The 19,750-nt window shown below is 38.6% G+C and overlaps 1 protein-coding gene across 2 annotated transcripts in view; it reads left to right on the forward strand.

The window, feature by feature from the left end:
* Positions 1-19,495, forward strand: part of CTNNA2 (catenin alpha 2) — a 1,170,309-nt gene extending 1,150,814 nt beyond the window's left edge. Inside the window, exons 19-20 of one of the 2 annotated variants that reach the window (XM_057742313.1) lie at positions 15,426-15,542; positions 18,303-19,495. In XM_057742313.1, coding sequence (XP_057598296.1) covers positions 15,426-15,542; positions 18,303-18,590 — 405 coding nt within the window. In that variant the 3' untranslated portion in view covers positions 18,591-19,495. The remainder of the gene's footprint in view (positions 1-15,425; positions 15,543-18,302) is intronic. The other variant, XM_057742314.1, reaches the window with a different exon arrangement.
* Positions 19,496-19,750: the final 255 nt, after the last annotated feature.

Raw genomic sequence — 19,750 nt, forward strand, 5'->3', positions numbered from 1 at the left:
GCTAACTTTATCTTTCATTATCTTGTCTCTTCCAAAAGATGATGGTCTTTTTGATGATGTAGGTCCCCTCTTGCCCTCTTGCGTGATGTCTACCAATCAAGCCATTGGATATGCAATAGTGAACAATCAGCCAAGGTCTCTGCCCTCAGAAAATTGCACTTTTTTTTTTTTTCTTTTTGTCCTGGAGAAATCACTGCAGAGAGGTGACAGTTGAAAATGCAAAAGGGAATAACTTCAACAGAGAAGTGAAGTAGTATTTCAATCTGTAGAAGAATCACATGGATAGCAAATAAGCATGGAGATTCCTAGGCTTTTCCTTCACCTTTCTTTTTTTTTTTTTTAAGCTCTTTATTGGAATATAATTGCTTTACACTGTTGTGCCAGTTTTTTGCTGTACAGCAAAGTGAATCAGCTGTATTTATACATGTATCCCCATATCCCCCTCTCCTGCGACTCCCTCCCACCCTCCCTCTCCCAGCCCTCTAAGTCATCACCCATCATCGAGTTGATCTCCCTGTGTTATGCAGCAACTTCTCACTAGCTATCAAGCTCACGTGTGAGATCAGGACTCTGCATTCTGTTTCTAACTGCTCTGGATGCAGATACTCATGGACCACACTTTGAAAAATACTGGTCTAGGGACTTCCCTGGTGGTCCAGTGGTAGAGAATCCGCCTTCCAATGCAGGGGACATGGGTTTGATCTCTGGTCAGGGAACTAAGATCCCACATGCCCTGGGGCAACCAATCCCATGTGCCACAACTACTGAGCACCTCAACTAAAGAGCCTGTGTACTGCAAACTACAGAGCCTATATGCTCTGGAGCCCACATGCCACAACTATAGAGCCCATGTGTCCTGGAGCATGTGCACCACAACTAGAGAAGAGAAAACCTGCATACTGCAACTAGAGAGAAGCCCGCAAACCGCAATGAAGAGCCTGCATGCCTCAACGAAGATGCTGCGTGCTGCAACTAAAACCCGATGCAGCCAAAAAATAAATAAATAATAAATTAAAAGTAAATAAAAACAAAAGTATTATTTAAAAAAAAAGAAAGAAAAAATAAGTGGTCTAAGAAGGAAGAAGGAGCGGGGCTGTGGGGAGAGCTTCCCAGGACTTGAAGTCATTTTCGACCTTTTCTTAGACCTCATGGCTTGTGCCATTAGGCTATTTCAGTCTCGCCTGATCTACATAATTCCTAGTTGTGAGAAGGTTGCGGTGGTTGTCCATCGTATAGGACATTTGGCAAGATCACCCGTGGTGTTTCCCCACTAGATGCTTGCAGTCACCCCCCCACCCCCACCCCAGCAGTGTCTCTACCTATTGCCAAGTATATCCTGGGGTGGGGGGACAAAATTGTCCCAGATGAGAGCCATAGGGCTGGTTGAAATCTTGATCCTTCACCTAGAATATACATGCTATTTGAAAAGGAGCCTTTTATTTCTTCCCTCTGGGAGGGTGGAAGATGACAGACACAATGGTTCCAGATTCATCTGCCAAATGCCCATTCCTAGCCTGGCATCAGGGTGTGGTTGTGCACTCTTCTAGAAGCACGACTCCTGAGAACCCATTAGTCATGCTCTGGTCATAACCTTCATACACCTTTTAAAGGTCTCCATCCATCTCCCTTCTTGTTCACCCCAAATATTCTTGTCTTAGAGGCACAGGTATTTCTATTCTCAAACACAATCAAGGGCTCTGATAAGAATGTGTTTAAAAGAAAATTAAGTAAAATGACTTCCGTTTCTTACTTTTTACAGACAAGCGTATTGAGTTGAAAACAATTCAATTGTAATTATAGAACCTTCCTTTTTAAACAAAATGTTTTCACATATCATTACGTATTACTTTATTCTCTCTTTATACTTTTTAATCCTTGTATGATGAGATAGATAATATGTACCCTTTTAAAAATAAGGGGAAAAAAACAAAGTGACAGTTTATATTTTCTTCTTTAAAAATAATCAGAAATGCATCAGGCCCATGTTCTCCTTGAGATTCAAATTACTTATGTGGGTGTTTTTGAGGTAATATTTATGATGAGTAACTCTGCAATGCTGAAATTAGTGCTACGTGAGCCCTCGGAACCAAGCAAATTATAGGTAGACATTGAATATATTTCATAGTGTAGCATTAGTTCCTTTTTAAAGAGGCTGGAGAGCTGTAACAGGTGGTGACTCCAGATAAAACAGAGATCACTCTTTCTTTCAAAGATGTAGCTGTAGTGTATTTGAAATATTTACCTTGGCATGTTTTAGTGTAGCAGGTAAAGAAATAATGAGGTAGCCTTTACATCTTATAATAAATATGGAGGTGATTTAACTTTGTCAAAGGCTAGATTCACAGGGACTCCAAGATAGGGATTGTGCCTTGAGGAAACTTTCATCTTAATATTAAGTATGATTTTCAGTAGGGGCAAGATACTGTATCAGACTCTCTCCAACCCTTTAATGTTTATCTTTGTTCACTGTTTAAAAGTTGTCATTTTCTTGGAAGTTTATGAAGTGCTTTTTTTTCAAAGAAGTTTTCCAATTTCATAGATTTGAGACTTGCTTTCAAAGGAACCACTAATATTTTTTCTATGGTTTTTGGCAATACTCTTATGCATTTCCAGTCTTTTGAGGCTACCTTTGTCCTTTAATCTGTGGTTTTGAAAATTTCCTGTATAGCTCAACCTCTTTTGCAAGAGAACAGACAATATGTTGTCCATCCATAGAGGTTCTTTGTTGGACCAAAGAAATGATATTTCCAGTTTTAGACTGAAGGGAACCCTTTGGTGCTTTTGCTGTATTTTTCCCTAAAGTATTCACTCCAGGAGAAACAGACTATAGGGTTCCAAACCAGGCCAAACCCTGGCAGGCACTTGTAAGGGGACATATCCTGGCTTCTCAGGGGAAGCACTTTAAATGCCCTTAATTTCTTATTTTATTCAAAAGCAGTTGGAGCTGCAGTGTGTTATTAAATACACTACACCTGGGAACAGAAGTCATGCACTTAGATTTCTGGTAATTGTCTTATTAGCTAGCAAGTTACTTTTCTTTAAGCCTCCCTCCCCTCAGGTATAGAATCATAAGGATAAAGGGATGTATCATTTTTGGGGGAGGATAGGATGAAGATTAAGTGATGTAAAATATTGGTTGGGATGCTCAATATGTATTTAACCTGGAAACTATCCAAAATACATTAACCCAATAAAAAGAAGTACCAGTCAACTTTTATCAGTAGGTTGGTCTTAGAGATCAGTAGGCTGCCTTTAAGAGGCAGCGTGAACTAAGAATCCATCACCCAACTGACTAAACACTGGGGGTGTATATACCCAACCCTACTGCGGCTTATGTGGTGCTAGCCTCTGTGGAGAACATGACAATAAAGGGCCAGGAACTACCTGTTCATAAACAGCAAGAAGTCTAGTTCTGAGACAAGACTTTCACATACACACAAAGTCTTTGAAGACAAAGCCGCAAATAAGTAACTAAATTTCATTCTAGCAAGAAATGTAACAGAAATTGAGCTGGAATTCAGCCCCAGTCATGTCCACTATCAGGTGGAACAAGAAAGCTTACCTCCTTTTGGAATAACCTTGTTCTTGTCTTGCTAAGGCTTATGGTACCCTTACCCTGGGCGTCTGTTGGAATATCCTTCCCCGTGCAGAGGTTCTTGGGCCTGAGTTACCCAGGTGGTCCAATAAATGATGATGAAAATTCTAAAAGGACTCACCCAAGATACCCATAAGTTAGGTAATAATCTTATATAATGACAAATGTATTTAAAATTTAAAAAGTTTACTTTTAAAACTGGTGAAAATATATTGGTATTAATAACTCCATTTTACAGTTGAAGAAATAGAGGCTCAGAGGGGTTACAAGAGTATCCCAAACTTTCATAGTCAGCAACTAGCCCAGCCAAGATTAGAGCCAATTTCTCTTTGTGCAGTTGTACTTTGTGCATTTTAAGGATGTTGCTTGTCCCTGTCCCTCTGATACTAGTAGTTAAACAAGAATTACAGGATATCGTATTGCTCAGCTAGTATACGTGAAGGTAACAACTCATATATGTTGTGTTCTTAAAAACTGTGTCAGCCTTACATCATATCATGGTGCCTATTGTGTGCTTCAGTAAAAGGCTTTGCTGTAGAAATTTAGAATAAAAAACTTTTTTTTTTTCATAAAGTTTGTATAAATAGCAAGTGGTGTATGTGGTGACTAGTAGGAAGGAGAATTAAATGTTGTCTTTGATCAAATTTCCTTTAAAAATGTAGATGACTTTTTAGTTGCTGGCAAGAAAACATGTACATAGAAGAAGATGTCCCTGCTATGAGCCTAATTTATATCTCATGTGAATTATGATTGCAAGACCGGCAGTTGGTGTGACCTTTTTTCCTTTATGGCTTAAGGAAATTCACCTCAATACTGCTTGGTCACATGATTCACAACTGTGAATTGTTAAAATCACCATTAATTCATGCTGAGCTCCAGATAAATGGCACCAGTAGCCAGGAATAGAAAGTTCAGGGCAGGAAAACATTGAGATGGATTTGCCTGGTCAAGGAAGATTGCATGTCTTGTTTCACATGGGTAAACTGAAGCTGGGTTCTACCAGATATGAATTTGTGAACCCAAGTTCACAAAGAACTTAATTTTTCTCTATTGCTTTGTAGGTAAAGAATTAATGATGGTATCTACTTTATATATCTCAGAGATCATTTAGTAAGACATCGGAATTATACCTAGCAAACACAGTACATTGCTCCCCAGATGCTGGTATTATTAATGAGGGAGGTTATCCTTAAAGAAAGCTCAGTATTTTATACACAGAAAGCAATAAACATGAATAATTGAACTGTGGATATTTTCTGAGCAAAGGCTGATCCTGAAGCTGTACCACTGAGGGCACAGTGAGAGGAGGAGGTCATAAGATTTGTATTGCAGCTGGATAACATTTACTTTCTATGTTATATCCCTAAATTGCACTCTCCTACTAATATTATGCCTTTGGGCACTCTTCCATGAAAGAATAAACAGATTGAAGGCATGGGGAGTTGGGTACTGGACTAGGCATTGTGCCCTACGTTTCTGTCTTTGGACAAGCTTTGTCATCTCTTCCTTATCCATGAAGTTGCAATTATTCAACAACATTCAGCAAATATTTATAAAAGACCCATATGCCAGACACTGTTTTAGGTGTTTGGGCTATAGCTGGGGATGAGAGCCAATAAACCCATGAAGAAAATATTTGTTAGATGGCAGTGAGTGTATGAAAATAAATTTAAAATAGAAAGAGGATAGCAAATTGAGGAGTTAAGGGTGGGAATGGAGTTGCAATTTGGAAAGAGAAGTTTTTACTAAGATACTGATATTTAATTAAACATCTGTTGGAGTTGAAGGTCCAAGCTTTGCAGGTATCCAAGGGAAGAGTATGCTAGGCAGAAGAAAAAAACTACAAAGGCCCTGAAGAGTGGGCATGACTGGTCTGTTTGAGCAGTAACCAAGAGATCAATATTTAGTATTGGAGTGAACAAGAGAGAAACCAGAGCTATTGAGAACCAGATTTTATGACCTTGAAGGCTACTTTGATGGCTTTGGATTTTACTCAGACTGAGATGGGGAACCATTGGACAATGTTGAGAAGAAAAGTGATATTATTTGAGTTTATGTAACAGGACTATTCTGGCTTCCTTGAAGGGAGGAAAGAGTGGGGAGCAAGGAAACTAGTTAGAGGAAGATACTGCAACAATCTAACAAGAGATTCTGATGGGGCTTGGCCATGGTTGTTATAGTGGAGAAAGTGAGAAAAGGTCAAATATTGGATATATTTCAAAGATGCTGTTGACAGACTATGATGACAGATTGGATGCTGGGTCAGAGAGGGAACAAGGTGTAATATAAGATTCTGGGTTTTTAACCTTAACAGTTGGAAGAATTGTGTTGTCAGTAACTGAGACTAAGATGATGGTGGGAAGAACAGGTAGCTTTTACTTATCTCAGGAATGTTGGAAAGAATCATTAAAGAAGTCTGCAGAAGCTTAGGTTATTCTCTAAATGTCAAGAGGTCTTTGTGAAAGTAGCAGTTCTTGCAAGAACCTGAAGTAGGATCCAAATGGAAGCTAAATACTTACAATTCATTGAGTGTGTTCTAAATAAGATAGGAAACATTTACCTGAATCTGTGACAAGGTACACAGTGAACACTTGGAAATTAATTAAATATGTGTTGAAATTGGTAGTGAGTTTACATCTCACAGTGAGAAAAGCAGTGGCCAGGAAGAAAGAAAAAAAGTTGGAGAATATTATTCTATGACTACTCAAATAGTGTTTAAAAGGAGGCAGAAAAATGTGTTCAATTATGAAAAGCCATGGATCAACTGCTCAAATTTAAAACTAATTTAATTAAAATTACCGGCTTTAAAAGATGCATTATACTGAAGATCTCTTATGAGCCCTTGAATAATGATATCCATTTCTTTTTGTTGTTATTCTCATTTCTGTAATAAGAGAAGAGTTGAAATTTTAGGTTGATGTAGGAATTATTTTATATAGTTACATATGTGCCTAACATTTCACTTCGGTTTTCTGCATTATATTTAAGAGATTACTCTTTATGAACTATACAAGGAGAACAATATGATAATGAGAGAGAAATGATATTAATATATCCCTGTTGATCAAAGCATAGCCTTTGGGGGAGGGTTTGAAGGCCCATAGCAGATATAGTAAATGGGTTTAATCTTGATAGCCCATTCCCATCAATTGCTAGTGACTGGGCTATTTTGAGAAGAGTTCTGAGGCCATGTCTAGGACCAATAGAACAAAGGACTGTTATTGACTGGGCATACCTGCTAAAAGTACCAAGGAAGAAATTGTAGCAAGTGTGTCACACATCAACTATCCTTGCTTTCACTAAAAGAGGCATTTCTGGAAGAGGCTTGGAGCATTGACAAGTATGGCTTATTTAAAGATGGCCCACTTCTGTTTTATTTTATTTTTTTTGCACCTGACTTACTTTTCGCTATCTCCTGGCCTTTCCAGATCATAGCCTAAGCAATGTCCTCTCTTTATAGCTTGACTTTTAATTATTTTGGATTTTTTTGGTTAATCTATTTTCAAGACATGCCCTTTGCTAACTTATATGGTTGATAAATATGAGCACAGTATAACCAAAGGCAGCGAGATTGGTATGCTTATGTTCTGGGAAGCTGGGCAGATGAAACTTTCAAGCACCCCCAAAGAATATGTAGATTCAATGTGAGTTTATTGATGGGTTAAGATAATGGGATAAGCTGATCTTAATTGAAGACAGCAGGTGCTAGGTCCAATGGGCTACAGATTAAAAATAGCCCATTTTCTAGAACAATAAATTTGAGACTTTAGGAAACAAATCCGGGGAACTAGGAACCCAGTTGTATTTTGATGGAGTTGAAGCACAGTCTGTTTGATGGGCAAAGGGGGAACCATGTTTGAGGCAGCTGGGACTCAACTGCATTCTGACAGCAGTATAAGAGTTGAATTAATTAGGCTGTTAAATTTCCCAGGTAACATTATTTGCTTTTTAATAAGAAATATCTAGAAATTATATGAAATAATAATAATTATTATATTTAATAATATTTATTATTATTATCTAGAAATAATAACATCTAGAAATTTAACCTAAATAAAGAGCCTGATTTTTTTTTTTTGAAGAGCCTGAATTTTTGAAATGTTCGGCCATATATGTGGTTGGATAAAATATTTTACACTATTTCTTTTGATGCCTCTCAGATGAGATCTTTAAACATTACTTTCCTAGACCAGATTGTCTTCCCTCCATCTCCTACTAGAGCCTTCTTGACTTTTCTACTATCAAGTCTTTCTCCAATCCCTATAATCCCTAAATGTTCTTAGATATTTTGAGTGTCATACATACCCCGCCCCCCGCCATGTTTTCTTGTACTGAATCTTGAGCTCTCCTTTCCCCCATCTAAAAGATTCAGTAGTGCTAGAAAAGATACAACTTTTGGTGCTTTTCTATTCTTCTTGTGAACTTCTCCATGCCTTTATCCCTAAAACATTGAAACTATAATAATCAGGCACTGAGAGCAAGCCAAGGTGGTGCTAGCGTCAGTAAAAAAAGGGTTAGAGAGAGTCCAAAATGCTGGATGGGATGGGGAGGAGGGGTATGGAGAAATCTTGAAAGAAGAAAATAGTAGAGGAGGAGATGGAAATTGAAAATATAATTTAAAAAGACCCTTTTTGGAATCAAATAGTGATTTAAGGAAAGATGGATCACAGTAATGATTAAAGCTTTAGATTTTCTAAGGGCCTCCACGTGCCAGGCATCTAACTTAACGGGTACTATCTCATTTAATACTTAATAATCCTAGAATGTGCTTTTTTCAATTTTACTTTAGAGAAAGATAAGATAAAGAGTTTCAGGTAGAGCTAGGTTAAGTAGCTCTGTCAAGATCACATAGCCAGTGATTCATCCCATCAGGTTGGAAATCTGGTTTTGAGTCCAGAGTCCAAGCTTTTCTTCACTATAAGAGAGGAAAAGATAGAATAGGAGGGAACAACAGGGAGAGCTGCAAGTAGAGCATGAAATGTAAGAATGTATTGGCGGAGGGGAGAGAATGTACAGGACTTGGAAGAATGGGGTGGAAAGAGGGGACTAGGATCCTGAGGAGGGGTAGCAAACATTCTCCGGGGAAGGGGTCTCTTCTGCTGCTCTTCACTGTCTTCACCCAGGACTCAGGTCGCAACAGAGGCTTTGACCAGCTCCTCCCACACACCTGATGAGGAGAGAGGCCTGGGCTGGATTGGGAGTCCAGTTTCTACAACAGATGAATACTTCCACGTGACACAACTGCTAGTGATTGAATGTGGAGCGGAGTGAACGGGTGGAGGATAATCCAGGCTTCCAGATTAACTCACTTCCCAGGCACAGTCCTCCATCCACCAGCACGCAAACCCGTGGTCCTTGCCTCTTTTGATGTGTTCTTTGCTTAGTAGTTGGACATTGCATGCTGGAGCCTAGGAGCCATTTTGTAAGGTGTTAAATTGCCTTCATCACTTATCAACAGATACACCATGACCATGCAAAGTTCAGCAGTTCTGAGAGTAGTGGGTCCATTGGTGGCTCTTTGGTCCGTTTTATGAAGATGTATTTCTCTTGGATTCTGGCACAGTGGCTTGTCTTAAATTTGCCTCCCAGTAATGATAATGCAGCATGGTGAGGGAGAATGAGGGAAATTAAGGGATCAAAGGTGGTGATCTTCTGCTAGCTAGCTGCCCTATAGGGAAGGCAAAAAGGAGCTTTAGCCCTTTGAAGGTCTGAGTCTTGGATGGTGAATACATGCTGATTCTCCTGAACAGAGATGACAAGATCAGCAATCGATACAAGGTATATACACGTGACATAAAGATTGTCTCCCTGCCCAGGAGTATCTCCCAAATGTAATATGTGTTTATGTGTGTATCCACTGGCATGTCTTCTCTTGTTGGATTTATTTTCCATGCTTCTGTTATGTGGAAACAACCCAGAGAATACCTCTGGGCCAGCAGATCCTGATGTGTATGAAAAGGAACAGTATGAGAAGGAGGAAATCTACAAAAGGGAGGTGGGGACTGCCTGGAGGAATAGAGATGTCTGTTCATAACTTTCCAAGGGATAACACATCCCAATACTCCCATTTCTCCTTGGGATTCCAAGGTTAGCAGGAATGCCTTGTTTGGGGTTGAGTAAAAACTGTTCTGTCTTCAATGGTGAGAAAAAAAATGGCTCTGAGCCATATTTAGGAAATTTGTTGACTGTAATTAAGCCTTCATGGGAGTCCCCAAGGTTTACTTACCTATAATTGAAAAAATGCAAATGAAGACAGTTAATCAGTGATCTGGCTGACTAGGAAGTACTACCTACCTAAATGAATTAGAAAGGAAGACACAAATATGTCCAGTTGAGAAAGTTACCTGAGAGCCAACTGGTAAATTTCTCAGCAAGGCTGGAGATGTTTTTCTTAGCCTGGCTGAGATTGCAGTGCTTTCCTGCTAAGGCCTTTGCCAACTTCATCTTGAGCTATTATATACAGATTTCCTAACCCCAGGCCTTCAGCCTTGGTAGAGCACCAGCTGCCTCCCTGGCAGCACTCAAGGAAGCCCTGCAGAAAAAATAACAGACCTCTTGTCCTCCTTTCTGTTGTGATTGATCCACTTCTTAAAGTTGTAAAACATTTACTTTTTCAAGATCCTGTAATCAAATGGGACTACCCTTGGGATTATGCCAGCTCTTCAGGAGTTAGCCTATGGTATTTTCACTCTCAGTTATCAAGGATCAGTACATGTTCTAATAGTAATAGATTTAATGCATTTTTTTTTCTTTTTTAACAATCATCACATCATACCTGTGATAGTCATTTGCACTTCAGATATCATACTTGTTAATATATGCAGCTGATTTTTATCATCTGATTTAAAATCATCCCCTAAATGCTGTGCACTACTGTTCATGCTTATGTCTTCCACTTAATGATTTCATTAACTAGCAACTCACACTATGGTGTCAGTATGAAGTTCATAATTTGTCCCTTAAATTTAACTATGGGAAAAAAAAGATTAAATGCAGCATCATTTAGATAAAAATACTTGTCAGTGGTCTGACTGGTAATAACAAAAATAGAAAGTATCAAACAATTTAAGTATAGAAGTAGAGATGCAGTAGATGATGTATCTGTGTCATAAACTGTATCAAGTTGCTTTTGACAACTCTGTCAAAATATGACCTCATAGAGGAGAGAGGTAGAGAAATTTCCTTTCTCATGCCACTGAGCACATTTTGAGGGAGCAAAGAGCTATGATTGATTAATAATGCCTGCCATGGACACCATAGGGGTGAGTGGCAAATTGTGGTCCTATGTTCACCAGTCACTGTCTTAACAGGAAGGGATTCAGCTTTGCTAATTTGTTTCATTGTTGTTGTTTGATAAGAAAGAGTGAGTGGGCCAGGACACTGAAATGAGGGCTTACCCTACTGGAATCATCTTTTTTGCAAGCATGTAAACATCCATGAAGTGAGGAAAGAAGAGATTAGGCTAAACCTTTTCACCATGTCTTTGTTTGCTTCAGTTATTTGTTACCCTGGACTTGCTAGTGTTTTATAAAAGTGTTATTGATATAGACTCTGGAAAAAGTAGGCAGATATTTCAAGGTATTTCAAATGTATCACAGTTTCTGAGGAGATCAAATATCTCTTCAAAGCCTCATAGATTTTTAAAACATGAAATGTTCTTCTTGGCAGATAATAGGCTGCAATGCTCTGGGCTTCTAACCTCCCATTCATTAACAGCAAAGCTGACTTGTACAAAGTCTCTTTTTTTCCCCCCTGCAAGCAATTTGTGACTCCTTTTGGAGACGTAACTGTTTAAATATAAATAAATGACCAGCTCCAGTAGAGAGATTCCAGTTTTCTCAGGGTATTTACTTTCAATTTATTATCAATTTTTCCCACACAACTTCCTCCCCTCAAAACACTACCCCAGCCCTGAATATGTATAGTATAGTCCCATTAAAATCCTCCTTCTTCTTACATGTTAAACACTAAGTTATTCCCATTAAAAGATCTTGCAAGTGGTTAAACTGGACTCTACCCATTTCAGTGTTCTTAAAGTCATTAGCACTATCAGTTCTGACTTGAGAAAATTAGAATAAAACAGCCTAGGCCCAAATGGGACTGGGTTACCTTTCCCAGGCACTTCTAAGCTTTTTGAGGTAATCCCTCAGTTATATTTCAAAATCACCTTCAACATGATTTGGTTTATGTTATTCATTTTAGCTTAGCCAGTAGTCCCATGACACTTGCATCATTTTGAATGCAAGAACAGATTGCTTTGTACTTGGTATTTGCATGAACTACCATTTATGGCTCATTATTTTGTGGTAATAGATAATCAGCTTTTTTGGAAATAGATTCATTTCCAGGTTGTATTTCTATCTCTACATGCATATTTTAAATGGATTAATGTGGAACACAGTGAAATCCTAATTCTCTTCTGTAATTATATGCCCGACCCTCACAAGTTAATATCCTGAGATGCTCACTGTGTCATATGTGGTGAATCCAATGCATTTCTCTTCACCTCTTTCCGATTACTTTGCACTTTTGACAATGCTATGTTTTTTTTTTCCTTTGGGGGTGGTGTTTTTACAGCCAGTTGTCGAATCTAAACTGCTGGCTGGCCCCAGGAAGTTCATCATTAACATCAAGAGTGAAGGACTGCTAATTACTTAACAGAATCAAGAGTAGCCTTGGCTGTCAAGGGAATTAAGATATTTCTTGATGATGTTATGTCTTAGATTATTAAAAGAATATTGATTGTGATCTTGAAAGTATAATGCTGAGAAAAATTTTAGTAGATTTATTGGAGTTTTTTGACCTGTGGGAAGAATGTGGTTTTAATATTTCATTCCACACTCTATTCTCTCTCTGAGAAACGCTAAATAAAGAAGGTGAAGGGAAGAAGAAATCAGACAGAAATTGACATAAGTTATATACTTATACAGTATGCAGAACTGGGAAGAGCAATATAAACAAAACATGTGGTTTCTTACATCTTGCTCCTTGAATTTCGCTCCCAGAATCTCGACTCTCCCTTCGATAACTCGCTCTCAATATGTGTAGCACACACACCTCACTCAGTACGTCCAAAGTTAAGCTCAACAGCTCAGCACCTCAGCTACCCTCTTATTTCTATCATGAGTGAATACATCCATATATATCCAGTGGTACCAGCTAGGAATTTCAGAATTGTACTTCCTCAGCACTCTTAACCATCCAGGCACCAGCAATGTTCTACGTAATCCATTAAAGTGAATTTAGATATCATGCCCACCATGAAACTGTTTTTTCCTACCCTATCCCTATCTGATTCAAGGTAGATCCCCTATTCTCTCTGTTCCTTTAGCACTTCACATCCAAGTAAAGCACTTATGATAGAGCATTACAACTTCTGGTTTAATGTCTGTATACCCAACACTTAAGCACAATAACTGGCATGAAATAGATACACAATAGGTGTCTGAAGAAATCCTTGGATGAATAAATGTGTAAGTAGAAGGATGGAGGGATAGACTGTAGGGTAAAGAGTAAATGATAATTCAGTATTTCAAGAAATGTGGTTACACTTTGATTTGAAAGAGTGTGATTTGAGTCATGCAGTCACATTCATGTCAAATTCTGTTTGTATTGAAACTGAACACCTCTTGCAGTAGAAACGCCATGTTAATGAAATAACATGAAACTTCATGACATGGGGCTTCAGAAATCTTCAGATTGTTCTTAAATTTTAAGAGTCATTGTAAGCACTTTTCGCAACCATCTTCAGCTTTGACATGAGGAATTAGGCAGCACAAGTATTGATTAATAGAAGAATCACAATTCAGGAAAGTCTTCCCTCTACTATTTCCCTCTATTCAAAACGCAAAATGAGGAAAGTGTAGCGAAAGAGAAATCTGCCTATTAGAAGCTAAGTGAGGTTAAGAATAATACAGTGGTAATGGAGGCAGAAAAAGAGCCAGAAAAACTCTATAGAAATGGCTGTAAAACAGCTCTCCCGCCCTTATTTGCTTTTCATGGACTGTAATAGAACAAGATGTGAGGAAACATCTGTTGCCTTTTTAAAATAGTACTCTGATATTTTAAAAAGAATAGTGACAGAATTAGGAGAAGCCTAATTTCCGTGGTTAGGGACAGCAGACACCTATGGGATGGGATAGAGAGAATTAGTCTAGCATGAATTTGGGGGCTGTGGATTCATCTGCCGTGTACGGCTCTGGCAAGCAGCATGGAGCAATGGTTAGAGCATGGACTCTGGAGTTAGGCTTCCTGGGTTTAAATCTTGGCTTTCCCACATAGTAGCAATGTGATACAGGGCAAGATAAGTCCCAATTGAGCATAATAGTATTTCCTTTCTTGGGGTGGTTGTGAGATTGAATGAGAGAAAGGAAACGTGGGAAGCTAGTCCAGAGACTGGCTCATGGTAACATTTGCTAAATGTAGGCTCTTATTTTTTTTTTTAATTAAATAGCCACATCTCTTAGACTTGATATAGGAATTTAATGGGATGTTCCATAGGAACAGAAAGACCCTTGAGCAGGAAAAGATACAAGTCTCTTTGTGCGGATAAGTCTTGTCAGTGTATATGCGAACCACCTTGAGGAATGGCTGGGGTACAGCCCACTTTTGAGACTTAAGCCAGCAAGACCAGCCCAGATAAAGGCTTTGAACACTAATCAGAGTAGCTGAGCTCCACCTGAGGGTACAACCAGTCGTTACTGCTGTGTATTGAATATGCTCAGAGACGCTGACCAAGTACAAGAAAAATCTGCAGAGATCAGATCCCAGGAACTGCTGCTGTCAAGGTGAATCCAAGCCAGAGACCAGCCGAAGGGCCAGGAAAGATTGCTGGGCTGTAGCATGTCCCAAGCCAGGCAATCTAGTTAGAAAGAATTCAGGCTCTGAGGATGACTAAAATCACAGCCCAGGTGAGATGGAACCTCTCACTAGACTTATTCATGATGTTTCTAGGATGCCCAGACAGAGTTAATACTTGAGATTGGTTTGGTTTGAATGATAGGTAGTCACTGAAAAACAAGACCCCAGAGATTAAATGATATGCTTCAGAGAAGTAGTGCAGTGTAATGGTTCAGATATTGGGCTTTGGAGAGAGATAGTATTGGTCCTAATTCCTACTTTGCCAAGTACTACATGACAGGTTATGCTACCTCTCTAAGCTTTCCTTCCCTCATCTTTAAAATGGGGGTAACTGTTTCTGCTACAAGGATTTTTGAAACTCAAGTCATGCAAATTAATTACAAGGACTAAGGCAATGCCAAGCACATACTAAGTGCTCAATTAATGTTGGTTATTATTATTAGAACTTCATTAACATATTCATTAACATCTTGTTTGAAAATGCCCTAGTTACAGAATACATCACAAAATAGAATGCAATTATGTGAAATAAGTTTTTCTAAACTTTCCATTTAAAAATCTTCTTGCCATGTAGCTTTACTCTTTTGAATGTATTTTCTTTAGGAAGTGAATTTTTAGCAAGATTTGCCACTTGGAAACCAGGTTTCAGTGCTATTTTGGACAAGTACAAAGGAGACCCATTTTTAAATAAAACAAATTATGATTTTTTGAAAATGCGCTAAATCATTACAGTGGGTATAGGGCAAATGGTAAAATCTATCCCTGGGGAATTCAAGTTTTAAGAAAAAGTCAAATTTTGTATTAATTTTAGATTGGTCCTGTTGCCTCGGAGTATATTTGTTCAGGCTTAGCTCACCCTCGCCTCCTCGCTTTGCCTTGCCATGAATTCAGTACCTGCCCTAGCAGGTGGCTTGAACAAAATCGATGACTTTATAATTCAGAGCTGTCTCACTCTCAACCAATGTGTTAGGTTCATTCCCAGGATTCCTGCCTCAGGCTGGGAGAGCAAAGGGGTTCTGAAGAAGAAACAGGCTATCATATTTTTGCAGCAGAATTAAACACCATCTATCTGAAAATGGAATCTGTGGTAAAAATCTCCAAATTACTTTAATCCTTCTCTAGCCACTCAATTCTCCCAAGATTTGCTTTTCAGGGGACAATTTAAAATACAATAGACATTATCTTGTTCTATTCTACTTCTAATTCTGTGGCCCCAAAGCAAATCCACAGAACTGTCTTTGATATCATATCATTCTACACTCTACTCATAGCACACAATAGAAGTAACTAACTTTGTGAATGAGTATTACTTATTTTTGAAACTTGATAGACTTTTCCAGGGAGCTGTCCATTGGCTAAATGGTATGGTATCTAGCTCCTAAAGAAACCATGACTGCTCTCTTAATTGTCCCAGCATTTTGCTATCTTATCTCTTTGTTTTCATTTTTTGTAATTGGAAGGATAAAACAGTGAAATTCAGTCAGATGATTAGCTGTGATGTTACCAAACTTGTGGATGGTGAAAGTCCAGAAGTCATTGGATGAAATAAGCCTTGAGATAGTCTTTGGGTTCCATTAATCCAGTGGTTCTCAACCTTTGGCATGAATCAGAATCCCCTAGACTGCCAGCTTTTGATTCAGAAATTTGGGGACTGGCCTGAGAGATTGCATTCCTAACAGGTGCTGCTGATACTGCTGGTTCAGAGCCTGTGCTTAGAGAATCACTGCACTGACCTGTGCTTGGCTTCCCTTCTGTTAACACGAATAATCTAGAACTTGCCTCTCCTTAGCTAACTTTAGAAGTGTACTCTGTATAAAGTAAACGTTGTGGGTGAAACAGTTATTTTAAACAGTTATTTTGGTATATGGACACCTTATACAGTGTAATAGAATTAGTAATGTAAGTAGATATTCTATCCCTTTGGTTGACTGAATTCACAGAGCAATCAATTATACATTTGTTGAGTTATGGCTCTAATCCACAGATCTCTGCTTCTCTATATTATTGTGGAGTCCGTGTAATACAGATTTTTAATCTGTGTGTGTGTGTGTGTGTGTGTGTGTGTGTGTGTGTGTGTATGTGTGGTGGAACCTAAATTTTGTGGTATTGCAAGACATTCATACATAGAAAGCTTCTTCCATTGTTTTCTCCACTGATCTGATTTTTTGAGCTTTTTTTTTTTTTTTGTGGCAGAAGAATTGAGTTCATTTCTCATAGAACATTTTAAACTCAGAATAATGTTTGTTTAGCTTTAGTAAAGGATATGGAATACAGGACAGCTCGAACAACATCATAGAGGCCTTACCTGTAACTTCTGATGTCCCCAGTCATTGCTTGGGACAAGTTTTGTTTGCAAGAAATGACAAATAAGTGACTGCAGGTCACATCACATGGAGGAGTCACAGTGTCTGGGGTCACTGGGCATAAACATTGTTGGTTATCTCACACCCAGAAGGTTGTATGCCTAGTTCTCAATCTCTAATGTAGCTACAGTCCATCATTTACAAGATATACAATGAACAATCTCAGCAGCTAGATATCCATTACTTAGGAACATCCTTGGATCCCTCATTTTACTGCAATGAAAACATTTCCTTAGCTGATATTACAGGTTTGATGAACAGACTACATCCAGGCATCCCTGAGGCTGGAGTAATATTTGCAGTCCAGCTGTAAATTCTTTGCTTTCACTAGGTGACATGTAGAATCCTGGCTGAATGGGAGTCTGGGAAAAATAGTTTTGAACGTTTCCAGCTTTTGTTGTCCAGGAGTTCGAAACCGATGTTGAATGGTCTAGTATGCAGTCTGTAACACATTGCCTAACTGGTAAAAAGCAGAAAAGAGGTAACTTGAAAATCCCTGGCCTTAGCTCTGGAGATGAACCTCTATACCTACTCTGCTCTAAGTTGTGACTTGTCTTAGCAATTTTAAAGACACCCTGCCCAATAGGATGGCAGTATAGGTACAGTTGGTACAGTCTTTAAGGACCTCATCACTTAAGCTGTGTAAACCTGTGAAAATTACTGGACCTCTGCGTGCACCAAATATCTCACCATATAGTGGCAATGACAGTAATACCTACTTCACAGGGTTGTTGTGAGAGTTAAGTGGGGAAACAAAGTTCTTAAAATAGCATTTGGCACATCGTAAGAAATCAATATTTCAATAGCACTTGGATAGATGGGTCTCACTGAATGCTCTTTGACCTACACAAGCTGGACACAATTGTTGATATTTTTATATGAGGCATATTTAAGACCTGGGAAGAGTCAGACACACCCAGCACAATAAACACCTAAATAAAAAGTCAGTGAACCCGTGGACATATTCCTCTGCTTAGGTGCCTGCATCCCTACGAGTCCTGAGCTCAAGATGGAAAAATAGTCTATAAATAGATGCTTCCACTGGGAGGGCCATAAAATTGAGATGTAACCTCATAACTTTTTATTCTTCAGTGCCTGCCAAATGCTTTCCAAATATTTGAGTAATTGTCATCATTACCAATCAGCCTAATGACATAACATTAGATGTTCTCTTTGGAAAACTTTTGTTATGTTGAAATTCTTACATGCCAAAAAGAGGGTTTTATTTTAGAGGTATTGGGATTTTAGAAAGCTGTGTATCATTGAGCATCCTCTTTTTTTGTCTTTTTATCTTGGAGTTAGGGCTAGAAGACAAGTGACTGTTTTGTAACCTATTCACCTTATCATGTAACAATTTGCTTCTTTTTGGCAATACTGTATACTTGCACAGACACGACATTGTTTTAACTGCGAAATTGCACCTCCATCTTCTAAATGTTGTGCCTTGGCTAACCCAGGTATATCTCATTCTTCTTCCACTCCAGCTGGACAGTGCCACATCGCTCATCCAGGCAGCTAAAAACCTGATGAATGCTGTTGTCCTCACAGTGAAAGCATCTTATGTGGCTTCAACAAAATATCAGAAGGTCTATGGGACAGCAGCTGTCAACTCACCTGTTGTGTCTTGGAAGATGAAGGCTCCAGAGAAGAAGCCCCTTGTGAAGAGAGAAAAGCCTGAAGAATTCCAGACGCGAGTTAGACGAGGTTCTCAGAAGAAACACATTTCTCCTGTACAGGCTTTAAGTGAATTCAAAGCGATGGATTCCTTCTAGGACGATAGGCTTTAACAAGAAAGCTTTTTCTTTCTTTCTTTCTTTCTTTCTTTTCTTTTCTTTCCTTTTTAATTCCATTTTTGTATGTATACCTGCTGACTCATATGCCTCTGACATGGGGGACTTAAGAGAGCAGTGTCTGCATGTAAGATGAGATGTGGTCGGTAATACTGATCCATCTGTAGCCCAGGGAGGGGACAGGGAATTCCTGTCCTGAGCTGGCACAGAGCTGTCCTTTGCAACATTCTCATAAAATTGGGCAGAGTTCGCATTGCAGTGTTTATGGGAGTGGGAGGGATGGGGAAAATAAACTTAACTCTACAAAAGAAAACTCTAATGCATGCAAGAATCATTAGGTTGGCAGGTATATTAATAAGTGAAAAATCTGGAAGTGTAATGGTAGAACATAAAGCTTGTATTGCTTCTGTTTCAGTGCAAAAATGTACTAGCCAATACGCTTAAGTGTGTGGCCCACAAATTGAACACTTTAACGTTGACATCATATCCATCATAATATGTGGAGTTTTTACTAAGGGGAAACTAACTCGTCCAGCCTAAAATGTTTCTTTTAATCTGTATTCTGTTCTTTATCTTCTGGTCGTGCCATTACTAGTGCTCATGTTATCAATTTCCCCCTTTACTGAAAACAATAAACATTTATTTAAAACAGTTATAATCCTTCTGGGGGCACTGGAAGCACAATGTGGTGATCATCTTGCTTTAGTTTTTTTAAAAATTTGAACTATGATTTTGCTAGAAATAGGAGGCCCAGTGATGGAATGTTACAGGAATGGAAACTGACAGTGTGTGAAGGTTTAGAGGCAAATACATAGGTGTAGCTTGGAGTGCTGGTATCTAATATACCGTTGTATCCACTAACTCGAAATAAACACATTTAATCTTGACATCTGAAGAATGCTTTCCTTCTTTGAATGCATGCTTATAAAAGATTAGCACATCTTCTTGAAAATTGATTAAAAATGTTTTGTGTTCATTTTTAGAAATTGAGGGTAAAAGTAGGTAGGGGGTATGTAAAGAAAACTCTGGATCATCTTTAGGTTCAGGAATTGGTTTTTTGTGTGTTTTTCCAAGTGTTTTTATTCACTTTCAAACTGAATCTAAAATGAGACAGTCATGTGTTAGAATTTTCTGGGCCATGT

Source organism: Hippopotamus amphibius, chromosome 7, assembly GCF_030028045.1.
Source record: "Hippopotamus amphibius kiboko isolate mHipAmp2 chromosome 7, mHipAmp2.hap2, whole genome shotgun sequence".
NCBI classification, from domain to species: Eukaryota; Metazoa; Chordata; class Mammalia; order Artiodactyla; family Hippopotamidae; genus Hippopotamus; species Hippopotamus amphibius.